This window comes from Piliocolobus tephrosceles, chromosome 7 (assembly GCF_002776525.5).
Source record: "Piliocolobus tephrosceles isolate RC106 chromosome 7, ASM277652v3, whole genome shotgun sequence".
Classification (NCBI taxonomy): Eukaryota; Metazoa; Chordata; class Mammalia; order Primates; family Cercopithecidae; genus Piliocolobus; species Piliocolobus tephrosceles.
This window is the reverse complement of record NC_045440.1, coordinates 87,461,729-87,478,187: the sequence shown is the minus strand read 5'-3', so window position 1 is coordinate 87,478,187 and position 16,459 is coordinate 87,461,729. Positions and strand designations below refer to the sequence as shown.

The window sequence follows — 16,459 nt, the reverse complement described above, 5'->3', positions numbered from 1 at the left end:
TGTGTTAGCATAATGATATTTTGGTCAATGACAGACCATGTATATGGTGATGGTCCCATAAGATTATAAGGGAGCTGAAAAATTCCTATTGCCTAGTGACATCATAGCCATCATAACATTACAGTGCAATGTGTTATTCACCTGTTTGCAGTGATGCTGGTGTAAATAAACCTACTGACTGCCAGTCATATAAAGTACATACAAATATGTATGGTACAAATATGTATGGTATATAATACATACAAATATATATGGTACATAATATTGGGGATAATGGTAATAAACAACTAAGTTACTAGCTTATGTATTTACTATACTATACTCTTTATTGTTATTTTAGATTGTACTCCTATGAATTTTTTTAAAGTTAATTGTAAAAGAGACTCAGGCAAGTCTTTCAGGAGGTATTCCAGAAGAAGGCATTGTTATTATAGGAGATGACAGCTCCACCCATGTTATGGAGCCTGAAGACCTTCCAATGGGGCCAGACATGGATGTGGAAGACAGTGATATTGATGATCCTGACTCTGTGTAGGCCTAGGCTAATTTGTGTGCTTGGGTCTTAGTTTTTAACAAAAAAGCTTAAAAGTAAAAATAAAAAACATTTAAAAATAGAAAAAAGCTTATATAATAAACATATAATGAAAATTCTTTTGTACATTGCTGTACAATGAGTGTTTTAAGTTAAGTGTTATTACAAAAGAGTAAAAAGTTTTCAAAAATTCAAAAGCTTATAAAGTAAAACAGTTACAGTGAGCTAGGTTTACTTTATTATTAAAGAAAAAAATTGTTAAACAAATTTAGTGTAGCCTAAGTCCACAGTGTTCATAAAGTCTACAGTAGTGTACAGTAATGTCCTAGGCCTTCAGTCACTCACTACTCACTTATTGACTCAGTCAGAGCAAGTTCCAGTCCTGCAAGCTCCATTCATGGTAAGTATCCTATACAGGTGTACCATTTTTTTATCTTTCATATCACATTTTTAACTGTACCTTTTCAATGTTTAGATGTGTTTAGATACAAAGATATTTACCATTGTGTTATAATTCCCTACAGTACTCAGTACAGTAACATGCTGTACAATAACATACAATAATATACTGTAATATACAGAGCATGCTGTATAGTAACATGCTCCTAGGCTTGTAGCCTAGAAGCCTAGGCTTATATGTCTATACCATACCACCTACGTATGTAGTAGATAATACATCTAGGTTTCTGTAAGTACATACTATGATATTCACATGATGAAATCACCTAACAATACATTTCTCAGAATACATCACTGTTGTTAAGGGACACATGACTGTATTTTTGAACTTGGTCATTCCACTATTAGCTTGTCAACTTCTTGTGAATAGCAACAATATCTTTCTCCTATTTCAACCCCAACATGCTTTGCAAATTGTCTTGCACAGAGTTTAGTGTTAGTCAGTACTTCAATCAATTTTCTACAGTTCAATGAGAAATAAATTATCTCTGGCTACACAAATCTGTGCCAATGTGTTAATATTAAAATGGCTAATGATTAATGACTGTCTGCAGAGAGAAGTTGAGAGGGGAGCCGAGCAATTGAATAGAAAGCAAGCGAAAAGATCGTTATGATTTGAGCCAAAAACTATAGGTTTTAGGGTAGCAATAGATAGGTCAATCGTGTGCCTGCTTTTTTATTTTAATTACTGTTCTGTACACCTAACTTGTTACAAAGATCGATACTTATACAGTAAAATCAATGAGGTTTGAGGATATGATGTAATTTCTAAACTAATACTTTTAGGAAGTAATCTGTTTATAATAGCTAATCTGGTTAATTCAAACCAGAAGTTCTATTCTTGTTCAATAGCTGCAGGCTTTGAAATTGTTAGGCAATTAATTATCTCAACTCTATGCTTTTGGGGTACAAGTGGTTTTTGGTTACATGGATTAATTATATAGTGGTAAATTATGAGATTTCAGCGCACCCATCATCAGAGTAGTGTACATTGTATCTAATATGCAGGTTTTTTTGTCCCACCCCAAGCCCATCCCCACTTCTGGTCTTCAGAGTCCATTATATCACTCTGTATGCCTTTGCATACTCAGAGCTTAGCTCCCGCTTATAAGTGAGAACATTTAGTGTTGGGTTTTCCATTCCTGAATTACTTCACTTAGAATAATGGCCTCCAGCTCCATCCAAGTTGCTGCAAAATACATTGATTCCTTTCTATGTCTAAATATTATTCCGTGGTGTACATATACCACATTTTCTTTATCCACTCATTGTTCAATGGCTACTTAGGTTAGTTTCATATTTCTGCAATTATGAATTGGGCTGAAATAAACCTATATGTGCATGTATCTTATTCATGTACTGACTCCTTTTCCTTTGGGTAGATACCCAGTAGTGGGATTGCTGGATCAAATGGTAGATCTACTTTTAGTTGTTTAAGGAATGTCCATACTGTTTTCCATAGAAGTTTTACTAATTTACATTCCCACCAGCAGTGTATATGCACTCCCCTTTTACCACATCCATGCCAACATCTATTGTTTTTTGACTTTTTAATAATGGCCATTCTTTCAGGAATAAGGTGGTATCTCATTGTGGTTTTAATTTGCATTTCCTTATTGACTAGACAGGTCACTAGACAGGTCAATAGTGTGTCTGCTTTTTTATTTTTAATACATTATTTTAATTACTGTTCTGTACACATCTTGTTACAAAGATCAGTTAGTTCCATATTTTCTGCAGTTATGAATTGGGCTGAAATAAACCTATATATGCATGTGTCTTTTTCATGTCCTGACTCCTTTTCCTTTGGGTAGATACCCAGTAGTGGGATTGCTGGATCGAATGGTAGATCTACACAAATCTGTGCCAATATGTTAATATTAAAATGGCTAATGACTAATGACTGTCATCATAGAGGAGTTGAGAGGGGAGTTGAGCAACTGAATAGAAAGCAAGTAAAAAAATCGTTATGATTCGAGCCAAAAACTATAGGTTTTATAGTAGCACTAGACAGGTCTACAGTGTGCCTGCTTTTTAATTTTAAATATGTTTTTTAAGTACTGTTCTGCACACCACTTAACTTGTTACAAAGATCAGTACCTGTACAATAAAATCAATGAGGTTTGATGATATGATGCAATTGGGGGTGGCATTTTTTTCATGTTTTTTGGCTATTTGTATAACTTCTTTTGAAAAATGTCTATTCATGGCATTTGTCTACTTTTTGATGAGATTATTAGTTTTTTCTTGCTGATTTGAATTCCTTGTAGATTCTGGATACTAATCCTTTGTCTGATGCATAGTTTGCAAATATTTCCTCCCATTCTGTGAGTTGTCTGTTTATTCTGATAATTATTTCTTTTTATGTGAAGAAATGTTTTTAATCAGGTCCCATTTATTTATTTTCGTTGCATTTGCTTTTGGGGCTTTAGTCATAAATTCTTTGCCCAGGCCAATGTCCAGAAGAATTTTTCCAAGGTTATCTTCTACAATTTTTATGGTTTCAGATCTTAGATTTAAGTCTTTGATTTATCTTGAGTTGATTTCTGTATAAAGTGAGAGATAGGGATCTAGTTTCACTCTTCTACATGTGGCTTGCCAGTTTTGCTAGCACCACTTAAAAAACAAGATGTCCTTTCCCCAATTTATGTTTTTCTGTGCTTTAATACCAGTTGGCTATAAGTATTTGGCTTTATTTCTGGGTTCTGTATTCTGTTCCATTGGTCTATGTACCTACTTTTATACCAGTACCATGCTGTTTTGCTAACTACAGACTTGAAGTTTGGTAGTGTAATGCCTTCAGATTTGTTCTTTTTGCTTAGGGTTGCCTAGGCTGCAACGCCTCTTTTTTAGTTTCATGTGAATTTTATAATTGTTTTCTCTAATTCTGTGAAAAATAATGTTAGTATTTTGATGGGAATTGCATTGAATATGTAGATTGCTTTTGGCAGTATGGACATTTTTACAATATTGATTCTCCCAATCCATAAGCATCAGATGTGTTTCTGTTTGTGTCATCTATGATTTCTCTCAGCAGTGTCTTGTAGTTCTCTTCGTAGGGATCTTTCACCTCCTTGGTTAAGTATATTCCTAGGATTTATTATTGTTTTTGTTGTTTTACAGTTGTAAAGGCATTGAGTTCCTGATTTGCTTCTCAGCTTCGTCATTTTTGTATGTGTATTGCAGTGTTACTGGTTTGTATACATTGATTTCATAATCTGAGACTTTATTGAACTTGTTTATGAGATCTAGGAGTCTTTTGGAGATGTCTTTAGGGTTTTCTAGGTATATGATCATATCATCAGTAAACAGTGATAGTTTGATTTCCTCTTTTTTGATGTGAATGCCCTTTATTTCTTTCTCTTGCTTGATTCCTCTGGCTAGGACTTCTTCAACTCTCTATTTTATACATGTGGTCTTACAATACGTTCTTAACTGCTCTTAATTATCCTTAGATGTCTTAAAGTTTTTAAATATACCCTATTAAGACCACGTAAAATTTACCAAAAATGAATAATTATTTTACATAAAATAATCATAATGACCAGTTTAACAGAAGATCAAAATAATTTTAACACATGACTATTTTTAAAAATTTCTTAGCTATAATAGTACTTTCAATACCTCCTCCTATCAGAGCTGCTGATTAACTGCAATCATTATTGATTTCTTTTCTCTCCTCTCTCAGCCTGCACAGGCTCTGATAGATACCTTTAAAGCAGTTTATTGGTAGCAAAGTGGTTCAAAGTAGACAAGAGTAGAAAGCATTGAAGAGCCTAAATGAACCACAATATAATTGACTCTGAACACTGGAGAATTGGCTGAAACATAAAAATATATCACTACAATGAAAGTTCAATGCTTTCAAATAAAATCAAGAATGGACTTGATTTCTAGTCCAAGAGCACCGTGTTAAAAACACTATTCAAACATATTTTAACATTAGCAACTATGCCCATTGTATATGTGACAGCTCAATAAAAATCCCAGTAAATGCAGTGCCTAAGGAGAGATCGGATGCATGGTGGTGGAAATGAAATACAGTGGAAGGAGGCTATAGAATAGTTTTCATGGTGCTAATATGTCTTAAAAAGCCGCATGCATAGTTAATTGAAAGCAGTTTTGGATTAAACAACAAATAATGCACTGTGACTGGTCAACTTTTACAGACATCAATGTAAATCCATCCATTCCCAGAAAGGCATGTAAACACAACATATTTTTGAATGTGTTCTTTCAACAGTTGGATGTTGCATCAATAATACCATTTGATGTTTGCTACCTCTTCTTCGGGTTTAATCCAATATTTAGAGCAAACAGGATGTTAAAGGTAAGATAACTATATTTAATTGTCTTTTCCCTTATAATGGAAATATTTCCATTTCCTTATAATGGAAATCTCGAAACAATTTAAAGTATCTTAAAATTACCAATATTCTTGATTTTTCCCAAACTCTTCTCCATCTTTCTGCCCTCATCAATGCTATGATTTTTTTTAATGAAGGAAGAAAAAAATGTCTACTGGTGAAAGTTGCTCCTGGTTTTTATTTTATATCTCACATGGAAATTTCAGAAGGTACCTGCTTGGAGATAACCAATTTTCAGAAATAATCATGTTTCTATAGATTTAGGAGTTTATCTGACATTATGATAAAAGCTTATAAAGTGCCAACTCTTCATTCCCCATCTCTGTAACCCTAAAATGTCCAAAAGCCCTCTCTATCCATTAGATGTTTAAATACAGGAGATCCTGACAGTTAACATTAATCTTCTTTTCAAAGCCCCATAGTCCACTCATTTCACTTATTTATAAGGGTGTCATCTTAATGCACAATTCTCTAGGATAAATATTTATTATCTATATGTCTCCAAATTATAAATGAGAAAACAAATGAATATACATTTTCTTTTTAGTGAACACTTAAGCTAAATTTGAAATCATGCCTTTGTGCAAAATTGTATTAAGAGCACAATAAACAAATTACCACATATATAAATTATCATAATCTGAGTGTTCGAAGACGTTTTTTCCTACTTATGAACTCTGGAAAAACAAATCCTTTGTGTATATTTCTAGTTAAATAGTCATTAACTATTACCTACACTATTTTTAATTCTAAATGTTCTATTGCAATCATATCTACGTTGGGCAAAATTTTGAACTAAGTAATCTCTGTGGCCTTTCTATCTGTAAGAGTCTATGATTTGAAGCATATTAAATGTATTAACTTACATATGCACACAACCCTTTTGGGGGGCATCTTTTCTTATTGACCTTGTTTTCCAGATGAGAAAACCAGGGCAGAGAAACAGCAAGAGACTTTTCCATGGTTACACAGTAGTAAGTGGCAGAGATAGGACTGGCATTTGGCTCTGGATTCCATACTTTACTGCCTATAGAAATAAAAGAGGAAGTAGGGGGTAGGAGTGCATGCAGGCAGAAAAGGTTGAGATAAAAGTAGAAGTAAGCAGGAAAAAGCCTTGAGGGAAATAGTAACTCTGCTTGTATTAGATGCACATAAACTCATTGTATCTTTGAATACTGTCAAGAACAGCCAGTGCTAATACTTACTGAAGTTTAAATTTTCTTTAAACAAATACACATTTAATACAATTCACTGAAAAATAATGCTAGTGTTGAGCAATAAGACTTAACATCTATTTATAACTGTAATGCATTACACTTTTCCTCTTTTATGTATGTTTTTGGAGAGTGTGACTTTAATTGTTGGGAAATAGAGTTCTACTACATGCTTACAAAAGAAAAAGGAAAAAAATGTTTTTTAAGTTTCATTTTCAACAAACATGAAAAGTAAGACTATAACTAGAGGGTAGCAATAAAATAAAGCAAGAAGCTCTGGAAGTGTGATATCATGCTATAAAATGTACTGCCCGGAGGAAAATACCACTGAACAGGGTCTTGTTTTGTTTTTTTTTAAAGACATATGAATAAAATTATTTTCAGTAATGAATAAAATCTATTTCATATAGTTTTATTTAAATATATATATTTAAGACTAACATGCTTTTGGATTTCTTTTGCTTTTCTATACAGTATACTTCATTTTTTGAATTTAATCATCACCTAGAGTCTATAATGGACAAAGCATATATTTACAGGTAAAGTATAACTCAGTATACTTGAAGGAAGGGGAAAAAGCAATGGTGTAGCATTTTAGACAGAATTTGGCAGGGATATGACCTCCCTCTTCAAAAAAAAAAAAAAGGGTGTAATTTCAGCTTTGGTTACATAAAATATAGGACTATGTTCTAGAACAGATGTGGGTATTTTAAGTGAAATAAAAGTATGAAAATCATCAGATTTTAGAAGAGTACTAGACTAAGAAAATAGGACTTATTATCTGCTTCTGTCAAAACAAGTACAGAAAAACATACTCTTTTGCAAGTTGACTTTAAACCTTTCTCATGATAATTCATTCCTAATCTGAATTTCGTTCGTTTGTTGTTCTAAATTTCACTTGCACTGAAACCTCTAGTCGCCATTCATCCTAGCGTAAAGTCTCAAGAGCTTTTCAGAGATACCTAGTTAAATCAGCATAGTGTATTTCATGGGACTTAAACTGAAGAGGTGACCCTTGAGGCATGTCTTTCACAGAGTTGACTCACAACATCTGTGAAAAAAGAGAAAGTTTGTTGTTGTTGTTGTTTGTTTTTTTCCCTACACTCTATCAATCCCAGTCAAGACATTACCATTGGAAAACATGCAATGGTACCATCACTTTATACTATACTAATGAGAGTTAACAGTTCACAAATCCAAAGCAAGGGGTTCACTGGAGACTTTAAGGAAATGGAAATGTTAAAATAGACTGTATTCCAGAAACAACATGAATTCTTACTTTCTATCTATTCTCTCTGACAGAGTTATTCGAACAACCGGATACTTGCTGTTTATTCTGCACATTAATGCCTGTGTTTATTACTGGGCTTCAAACTATGAAGGAATTGGCACTACTAGATGGGTGTATGATGGGGAAGGCAACAAGTAAGTTCTAATGTTGAAAGAAACCTTTATTGATTATTTTTAACATTCTGTTTCATTGTATGAATTTATGAGAGCCAGTGTTTTTGAAGCTGTCATAACCCATTCAATGACTGGTAAATATTATTTGGCCATAAAAAAGGATAAAACCAAGTCATTTGCACCAAAATGGATGGGACTGAAGGTCATTATCTTAGTGAAATAAGCCAGATCCAAAATGATAAATATCACATGTTCTCACATATATGTGGAAGCTAAAAATTTTGATCACATAGAGACAGAGAGTGGAAAGATAACAGAGACTGGGAAGGGTGGGTGGTGGGGAAAGGAGCACATAAAAAGTGGATTAAAGGATACAAACATACAATAAGAATATATTCAATGTTTGCAACAGAGTAGGGTGACTATAGTTTCAGACCCTGTATTGTACTCGGCTAATAAACAAACTAAACACCCTGACTTGATCACTATGCATTATATACACGTAACAAAATTGGACCAGTACCCCATGAATTTGTCCAAATAAAATTTTTTTTTAAGCTGAAAAACCTCTTTAGTAAGTCCGTTTGTTTTTAAGTGAAAGAGAATAGAGGAGAATAGAATAGAAAATATCAGAGTCTGTCTGAAGTAAGGGAATGTGTGTGTGTGTGTGTATCCTGAGTTGGCCTGTGAAATGCATTTTTTACTCTGGATCATGATCAAAAAAGTTTGAAAGCCTCTACATTAGACAACTGAGCAGTAAGATAACTTTTAATAACTCCAATGCTGATTGTTAGTAATGAACAATGTTAATTATTTAGAGGGCAGGTGCAGTGGCTAATTAGTTTACCAGTGAAGGGTTTTATGGGTTTATGAGTCAGCTATAACCACTAACTCAATTAAACACTTAGAGACTAACGAGGATCATAAATTAAGCTTGATAATTAGGTATGCAAGTGTCCCAGAAATAAAAAAAAAAAAAAGATCATCTGAAAAATTTAGAGCAATAGAATCAGGACTCGGGAATGGCAACTGGGTTATTTAATAGTGAAATTTCCTTTTGGTAAGATACAAAGACCTGGCATAATGTTGACTTCACTAACTTTCTGCTCCAGTGAAATGACATTGAACATATAATAAGGCAATGTCCAAATTGGAAAAAAAGCAGATCCCAACATTACTTTGAAGGGCAACTCACTGCAGCCTTGGGATGGAGAGCAATTATAGGATAGAGCAAAGAGAGGGAAAATAACTTACAAAATTACACACTACCTAGAGTGAGTTGGATGTGCATAAGGGATTATAACAACCAGAACCAATTTTAAAGAATTTAAAGTCAGAAGGACCACTGATTGGGAAACACACATATACAGATACTCTATTTCCAGAAAATTTACTAAATAAATAATTCCCTTTAGAATGTGAATTATTTACTTTGATATAAACAACTAATTTGCATAAAAATTGACTAAAATGCCAACTATATTAAAATTGCTTCAAAGTGAGTATATAATCCAACATCATTAGATGACTGTGACTGATAACTGGTTTTTTCAAATTAGCAAAATAATATAGGATTGCATACAAATGCCTTCAAGAAAGTGAAGCTATTTCTCTTTTTATACCTAGATGCCTCTCTGTGGAGTTTCTAGGAACTATATCTTGTTCCCAGTGTTAAGCTCAGTGTTAAGTATATAATAGTAGAAAATATATTAGGTATATAAAGGCAGACAGAGAGAGGGAGAGTAAGGAAAAAAGAAAGGAATGGCCAAATCTGCATTGTAACAAGAAGAAAGAAATCTCAGCTTCAGCCCATAAGAAACTTCAATTGTGCTAGTGTTTTAGATTTCTAATTCCAGCTACATTATAAACCAGATAGCCAAAATGCTCTCTCTAAAATACAAGATAAATTAATTACTTGTTGTAATTTTTTTGTTACTTATTATAATTATTTATTATAAGTTTCTAGATGAATACAATTACAACAGTTTTCAATGACTGCTGAGTTCCCTAGAAAGTAAGAAGTATCTCCAAAGGCCAAAACACAAATGTATGTACCAAACCTGGAGTACAGTAGGAAATGAGTGTGAGTAACCACTAAAGAACAGAAATAGAATAACTTCTAAATCAGTAAGGGGGAAAAAAGAATAAGGAAATTTAAACAAACCAATCCAAAAAAAGACATAAAGATGAGGAGTGGCAGTTTTGGGGAGAAGTATAGGAAAGGCAGGACAATAGAAGACACAACATAAGATAATAAGGACAATTTAAAATAGATCAGTATATTACGAGAAAGGGGTCCTGATCCAGACCCCAAGAGAGGGTTCTTGGACCTTGTGCAAGAAAGAATTTGGGGCAAGTCCATGGAATAAAGTGAAAGCAAATTTATTAAGAAAGTAAAGAAATAAAAAAATAACTACTGCATAGGCAGAGGAGTGGCATGGACTGCTTGACTAAGAACACCCATAATTATTTCTTGATTATATGCTAAACAAGAAGTGGATTATTCATGAGTTTCCAGGGAAAGGGCTAGGCAATTCCCAGAATTGAAGGTTCTTCTCCTTTTCAGACTCTATAGGGAAACTTCTGGACATTGCCATGGCATTTGTAAACTGTCATGGTACTGGTAGGAGTGTCTTTTAACATGCTAATGAATTATAATTAGCATATAATGAGCAATGAGAGTGACAAGAGTTCACTTTCATCGCCATCTTGGTTGTGGTGGATTTGGGCCAGCTTCTTTATTGAAACCTAATTTATCAGCAAGGTCTCTGTTACCTGTATGTGCCAACCTCCTATTTCGTCCTGTGACTTAGAATGCTTAACCTCCTGGGAAGGCAGCCCAATAGGTCACAGCCTTATTTTACCCAGCCCTTTTTCAAGATGGAGTCACTCTGGTTCAAATACCTCTGACAAATATGTGCAGTAAATTAATGTGAACTAAACTCACATGCTAATAGAGATCGTCAATTAAAACTAGTCAGAATAAGCTTTAAAGCAAAAGACATTTTAGAGAAAAAGATCACCATTTAATAATAAAATTTTGATTCACGATTGTCAAAAGACAAAATTACAACAAATTTATTTTAACTATTTTAATTGGCTTTTATTTGCAATTCTAGAATCAGGTAACACCTCAATTCTGTAAAATAGAATGAATGTTCTGATGAGCTGAGCAAAAGAGGTTGGCTTCATAGGCAGAAAGGGGCTGAAGAAAGCAGAAACAAAGAACAAAAATGGATTGGTCATTTCAAAGTTACTTTCCTTGTAAAGGTTAAAGTAGAGGGGACTTCCTTACCAAGCTGGATAAAACTGGCTTGTTTGGGGATTTAGCTATCTCTCTTTCTCTCTCTCCTGATTTCTTAGAATGGCAGATAAACAACTTAGTTTCACTTTGGTGACACAGAACTTCAGCATGAGTCATTCCATTTGGGTTTGGTCTGTTTGGCTTAGTGCAGGAGTTTAGTCCAAACCAATGGCCTCCTATACATTTTATTTACTACCATCAAGATATTCCAATTCTAAATGTGTATGCACCCAATAAAATACCTACAATCATTCAAAGAAAATCATAAAGCAAAAATTGATAGAAGGAGGAGAAATTGGCCAATATATCATCAAAGTGTGAGACACCAAACATAACTATTGACAGGTCAGGTAACCAAAAACAATAAACATATAAAAGACTTGATAACTCAAATAACAAGCTTGATTTCATGGGTACAAATAGAATCTTGCACCCAAGGATTAGAAACTGCCCATTTTTCTTAATCACTCACAGAAAAACTACTAAAAGTGATCATTTTCTAGGCCCAAAACTAGTTTCAATAAATTCCACAGCCTTGTTATCACACAACTCACATTCTCTGACTATAAATATTAATCCATCAAGTCTGCTCTGCTCATTTAGACTGAAGCATTCTCACTCAAAACCAAAGCTCCAGCAGTCCTATTACCAACCGTCAGGGACACAGGTTGCCACCTTTGCAATGAAAATGCTTTTAAAAGTAGCTTCTTTACTTATCTTTTTAGATAATTTGCATATGTCAGTTATTCATATACTTATCCTAACAGTTTTTTTTAACATCAACTTCTCCTTCTATTGCTTCATATTACCCTTTGATCTTGTAATCCAAGTTTTTGCAATAATTGCCTAAAGTATTTTTTTTAACTTAACCCTTGTGATGGTCCTGGTGACCTATAAATTGAAGGTTGCTTATTAGGCCTTTGGATTTGCAAATTTTGCCCTAGTTAGAATTACGCAGCAGACTGTGGGGCATAAATGGAACACTGTGAACATTTAAAATAAGTCAAGTTTATTATTATTCCATTAATTCTCATCAGAACAGCAACTTCTATTCATTTCAATAGAAGTTTTTATTTTTATTTATATTGAGCGAATGACATCCTTCTTTAAACTGTAAGATTTGACAAAGAATGCAAATGTTTAGTTCAAAAGGAGAACACAAGTGAGTACCTATGGTTATGTGATACTTAAAAATGTTCCCAGTGTACTTTTGTCCACATATATCCCAATTTTATTTATTTTCTGACATAAATTTTCCAATGCGCACAAATTTTTTGAAGAAATCCATGGTCCCAATCCCTAATGTATCTTTTCCTTGAAAAAAAAGAAAAGCAAACAAGGCTGTCATGGGAATTATTGACTTTAACTGAGGTAAGGAAGGAATCAGAATTACTATACCATAGTGCTGGAAAAATTTAGGTAATCTACCTTCTTAATTTTACAGATGAAGACTATGAGACTTAGGTAGATGAAAATATTTATTCAGGGTGCCCTAGATACCTCATAGCTGAGGTCAGACAATGGCAGAGAGAGAGAAGGAAAGGGAGAGGGAGGGGGAGGGGAAGAGGGAGCGGGAGAAGGGAGGAGGGTGGTGGGGGGGATATTTATATTACAATTCCTGGAGAGTCACCCTTGGGATATAACAACAAGAACAAAAAAAAACCCAGAGCAAAGAATCGGGGGATCAGAAGGAAGTGAAGGGCAGTGAGCAGCATAACAAGGGAGAGTTCAGAAGGCGATTCAACAGATGTGTTCACAGGTACAGTCTTCCTACATTCTCATTTCAGTAAGTCTAGGTATGCATTCACTCATCCACTCCAGTCATTCAACAAATATAGTGAATTCCTATTGTGTGCTACTAGGCCCATAAATACCTACCTTTGTAGCACTTACATTCTAACAAGACCGTTCTCCCTCATAGCCAGTGCTTTCAGAAATAAGTTTACAGAAACCAGGAACTAAGATGGATTGTGGTAGTTAGGAAGGTCCACACAGAAAAATAAGTATAGAAGGGGTACTTTTAAAAGTTGCATGTCCCACTACAGATTCACCACAATGGCTAAAATTTAAAAGACTGACAATACCAAAGACTGGGATAATGACAATGCCAGGTGTTAGGGTAACATGGGGTTACTGGAACTGGAACTCTCACATATTGTTAGAGGGAATGTGAAATGATAAAACCATATTGGAAAAAGATCTGACAGTTTATTTTACAACTAAACACACCTACCTTACAACTCAAAAATTCGAACGTAGGTATTTTACCCAAGAGTAATGAAAATATATGTTCACAGAATAAAACTTGTTCGAGAATTTTCATAGAAGCTCTATTCATCAAGACCAAAAACATGAGGCAGCCTAGGTATTCATCCATAGGTGGATAAATAAACAAACTGTGATATAAACATATAATGAATACTATGCAGCAATACAAAGGTATAAATTACCAATACACAACATGAATAACTCTCAAAAGCATACTGAGTAAAAGACATCTTATATAGAAGCATATATACTGTATGATTTCATTTATATGAAATTCGAAAACAGGCAGACTTATCATGGTAGAAAAAAATTAGAACAGGTGATTGCCTCTGGCGCATTTGAATAAGGATTGATGGAAAAGAATTGAGAGAACTTTCTAAAGTGATGGCAAGGCTGTATGTCTTAATATGTGTTTTGGTTACACAGGTATATGCATTTGTCAAAATTTATTAAATGATACAAAAATCAGCAGCATTTCTATACACTAACAATAAACTATCTGAAAAGGAAATTAAGCATCAAAAAGAATAAAATATTTGGAATAAACTTAACCAAAGGGGTGTGAGACTTGTATACTGAAAACTGCAAAATGTTGTTGAAAAAAATTAAAGTAGAAACTAATAAATCAAAAGACATCTGTATTCAAGGGCTAGAATAATTAATATTGTTAAAATGTCCCAACTACTCACAATGATCTACAGATTCAATGCAATCCCTGTCAAAATCTCAATGATTTTTCACAGGAACATTAAAAAAATGCAAAAATTCATATGGAACCACAAAAGACTCTGACTAGCTAAAGTAATTTTGAGCAAAAAGGACAAAGCTAAAGGCATCTCACTTCCTGATTTCAAAATATATCACAGAGCTACCATAATAAAAACAGTATGAAACTGGCATAAAAATACACATATGGTCCAATGAAACAGAATAGAGAGCCCAGAAATAAATGAATACATAGATGGTCAACTGCCTGTCCAAGGGTGCTAAGGATATGCAATGAGGAAAGATAGTCTCTTCAATAAATTGTACTGGGAAAATTGGATATCCACAAACAAAAAAACAAAATAACTACCATATGACCCAGAAATGCCACTTCTGTGAATATACCCAAAGGTATTGAAATCTGTATCTCAAAGAGATACCTGCACTCCCATGTTCACTGCAGCATTGCAACATTATTCGCAATAGCCAAAACATGGAAGGAACCTAAATTTCTCTCAACTAATGAAAGGATAAAGATAATGTGGTAAATATGCACATATATAATGGAATATTATTCAGCCCTTAAAAAGAAAGAAATCCTGCCATTTGTGACAATATAGATAGAGCTGGAGGACATTATGCCTAGCAAAATAAACAAGACACAGAAAGAGAAATACTGTATGACCTCATATGAACTCTCTTATATGTGGAATCTAAGTCAATTTCATAGTAGTAGAGAGTAGGATGGGGGTTACAAGGGCCTGGAAGAAAGGGATTATGGGGAATTGTAAGTCAAGGGGTACAAAAATTCCATTATGCAAAATGAGTAAGTCCTAGAAATCTACTGTATGGCATAATGCCTATAGATAATACTATACTTTCTTTAAATTCACCAAATGGTCCTACTTAACATGAGTCTTTTTTTTCTTTTATCTTTTCTTTTCTTTTTTTTTTTTTTGAGACAGGGTCTCACTCTGTCGCCCAGGCTGGAGTGCAGTGGCACAATCTTGGCTCACTGCAACCTCCGCCTTCCAGGTTCAAGTGATTCTCCTGCCTCAACCTTCCTGAGTAGCTGGGATTACAGGCACCCACCACCATACCCGGCTAATTTTTGTATTTTTAGTAGATACGGGGTTTCACCATGTTGGCCAGACTGATCTCGAACTCCCAAGCTCAGGTATCCACCCACCTCAGCCTACCAAAGTGCTGAATTAAGGCGTGAGCCGCCATGCCCGGCCTCATTAGTGCTTTAACTGTATATTCAAAATAAAACATAACTCTAAACAAATACTGAACTCAAGTTAACATATATATTTTAAAGTACTGTTTTTAGGAGAAAGTTTCTGGCTGCCTAGAAATTATTTTGAAATACATCCAAAAAATAAGAAGATTTTATTGATAAATAAGTGGAAGAATATGTGACGAAGCAGGCATAGTAAAACGTTAATGGTAGAATCTAGGTAGTGGGCATATGAGTGTTGACCGTAAAATGAGTGTTCACTGTAAAATTCTTTTAATTTTTCTGTTTGTTTAAAGTGTTTCATAATAAAATATTGGGGGAAATTACATGTCATGTTTGTTTCACATAGGAAGAATTTCTATTTTCATACTAAATATTTTTTATGGCTTTATGTCAAATTCTGCCTTACTGCTTTAACTTGAAATACGCCTAAGTATATGTGATATATATATATATATATATCAGTGTTATATAGTTGATGCATTATGTAGTTAATAGTTAGATAGTTCATGTATTAATCCAGCCAGATAGAATCTCTTTGAAAAGATCTATCTGACTGGGATGTGCATATTAGAGATTGACGCACTTGACTAATGAAGCTAATCTTAGGAAATCAATAAGATGCCATCTAATTAAATTACAAATCTTACCTTTGGTTATGCATGTCTAGGTATAAGATGTGACTGAGAAAAGAATCCTAAAATAAATCTCAAAGCATCAGGGCAGAAAACTTCCAATTAACATAGCAGACTATTTAATATACAAAAAAAATTAGTTCAAGCCAAACCCTTGAGATTTGGAAAATCCATGCCGAAATTTCACACTTGATTGTTATTTTTTAACATCATAAAAAAGAAAATGGGAGAAAGTAATTCTTATGTTTGTTCCTGTTAAAGTAGGACAAACTTTTGAGTGACTTTGGAAGGGACAGTAATCCCAACACTTATCATGGAATTGACCATGTTG

At 33.9% G+C, this 16,459-nt stretch overlaps 1 protein-coding gene across 2 annotated transcripts in view; it reads left to right on the top strand.

The window, feature by feature from the left end:
- The window catches only part of CNGB3 (cyclic nucleotide gated channel subunit beta 3), a 155,218-nt gene that overhangs the window by 83,756 nt on the left and 55,003 nt on the right, over positions 1-16,459 (top strand). For both annotated transcript variants that reach the window (XM_023222921.2, XM_023222922.2), the window contains 3 exons: positions 5,235-5,321; positions 7,047-7,111; positions 7,875-7,997. In XM_023222921.2, the coding sequence (XP_023078689.2) occupies positions 5,235-5,321; positions 7,047-7,111; positions 7,875-7,997 (275 nt within the window). The remainder of the gene's footprint in view (positions 1-5,234; positions 5,322-7,046; positions 7,112-7,874; positions 7,998-16,459) is intronic.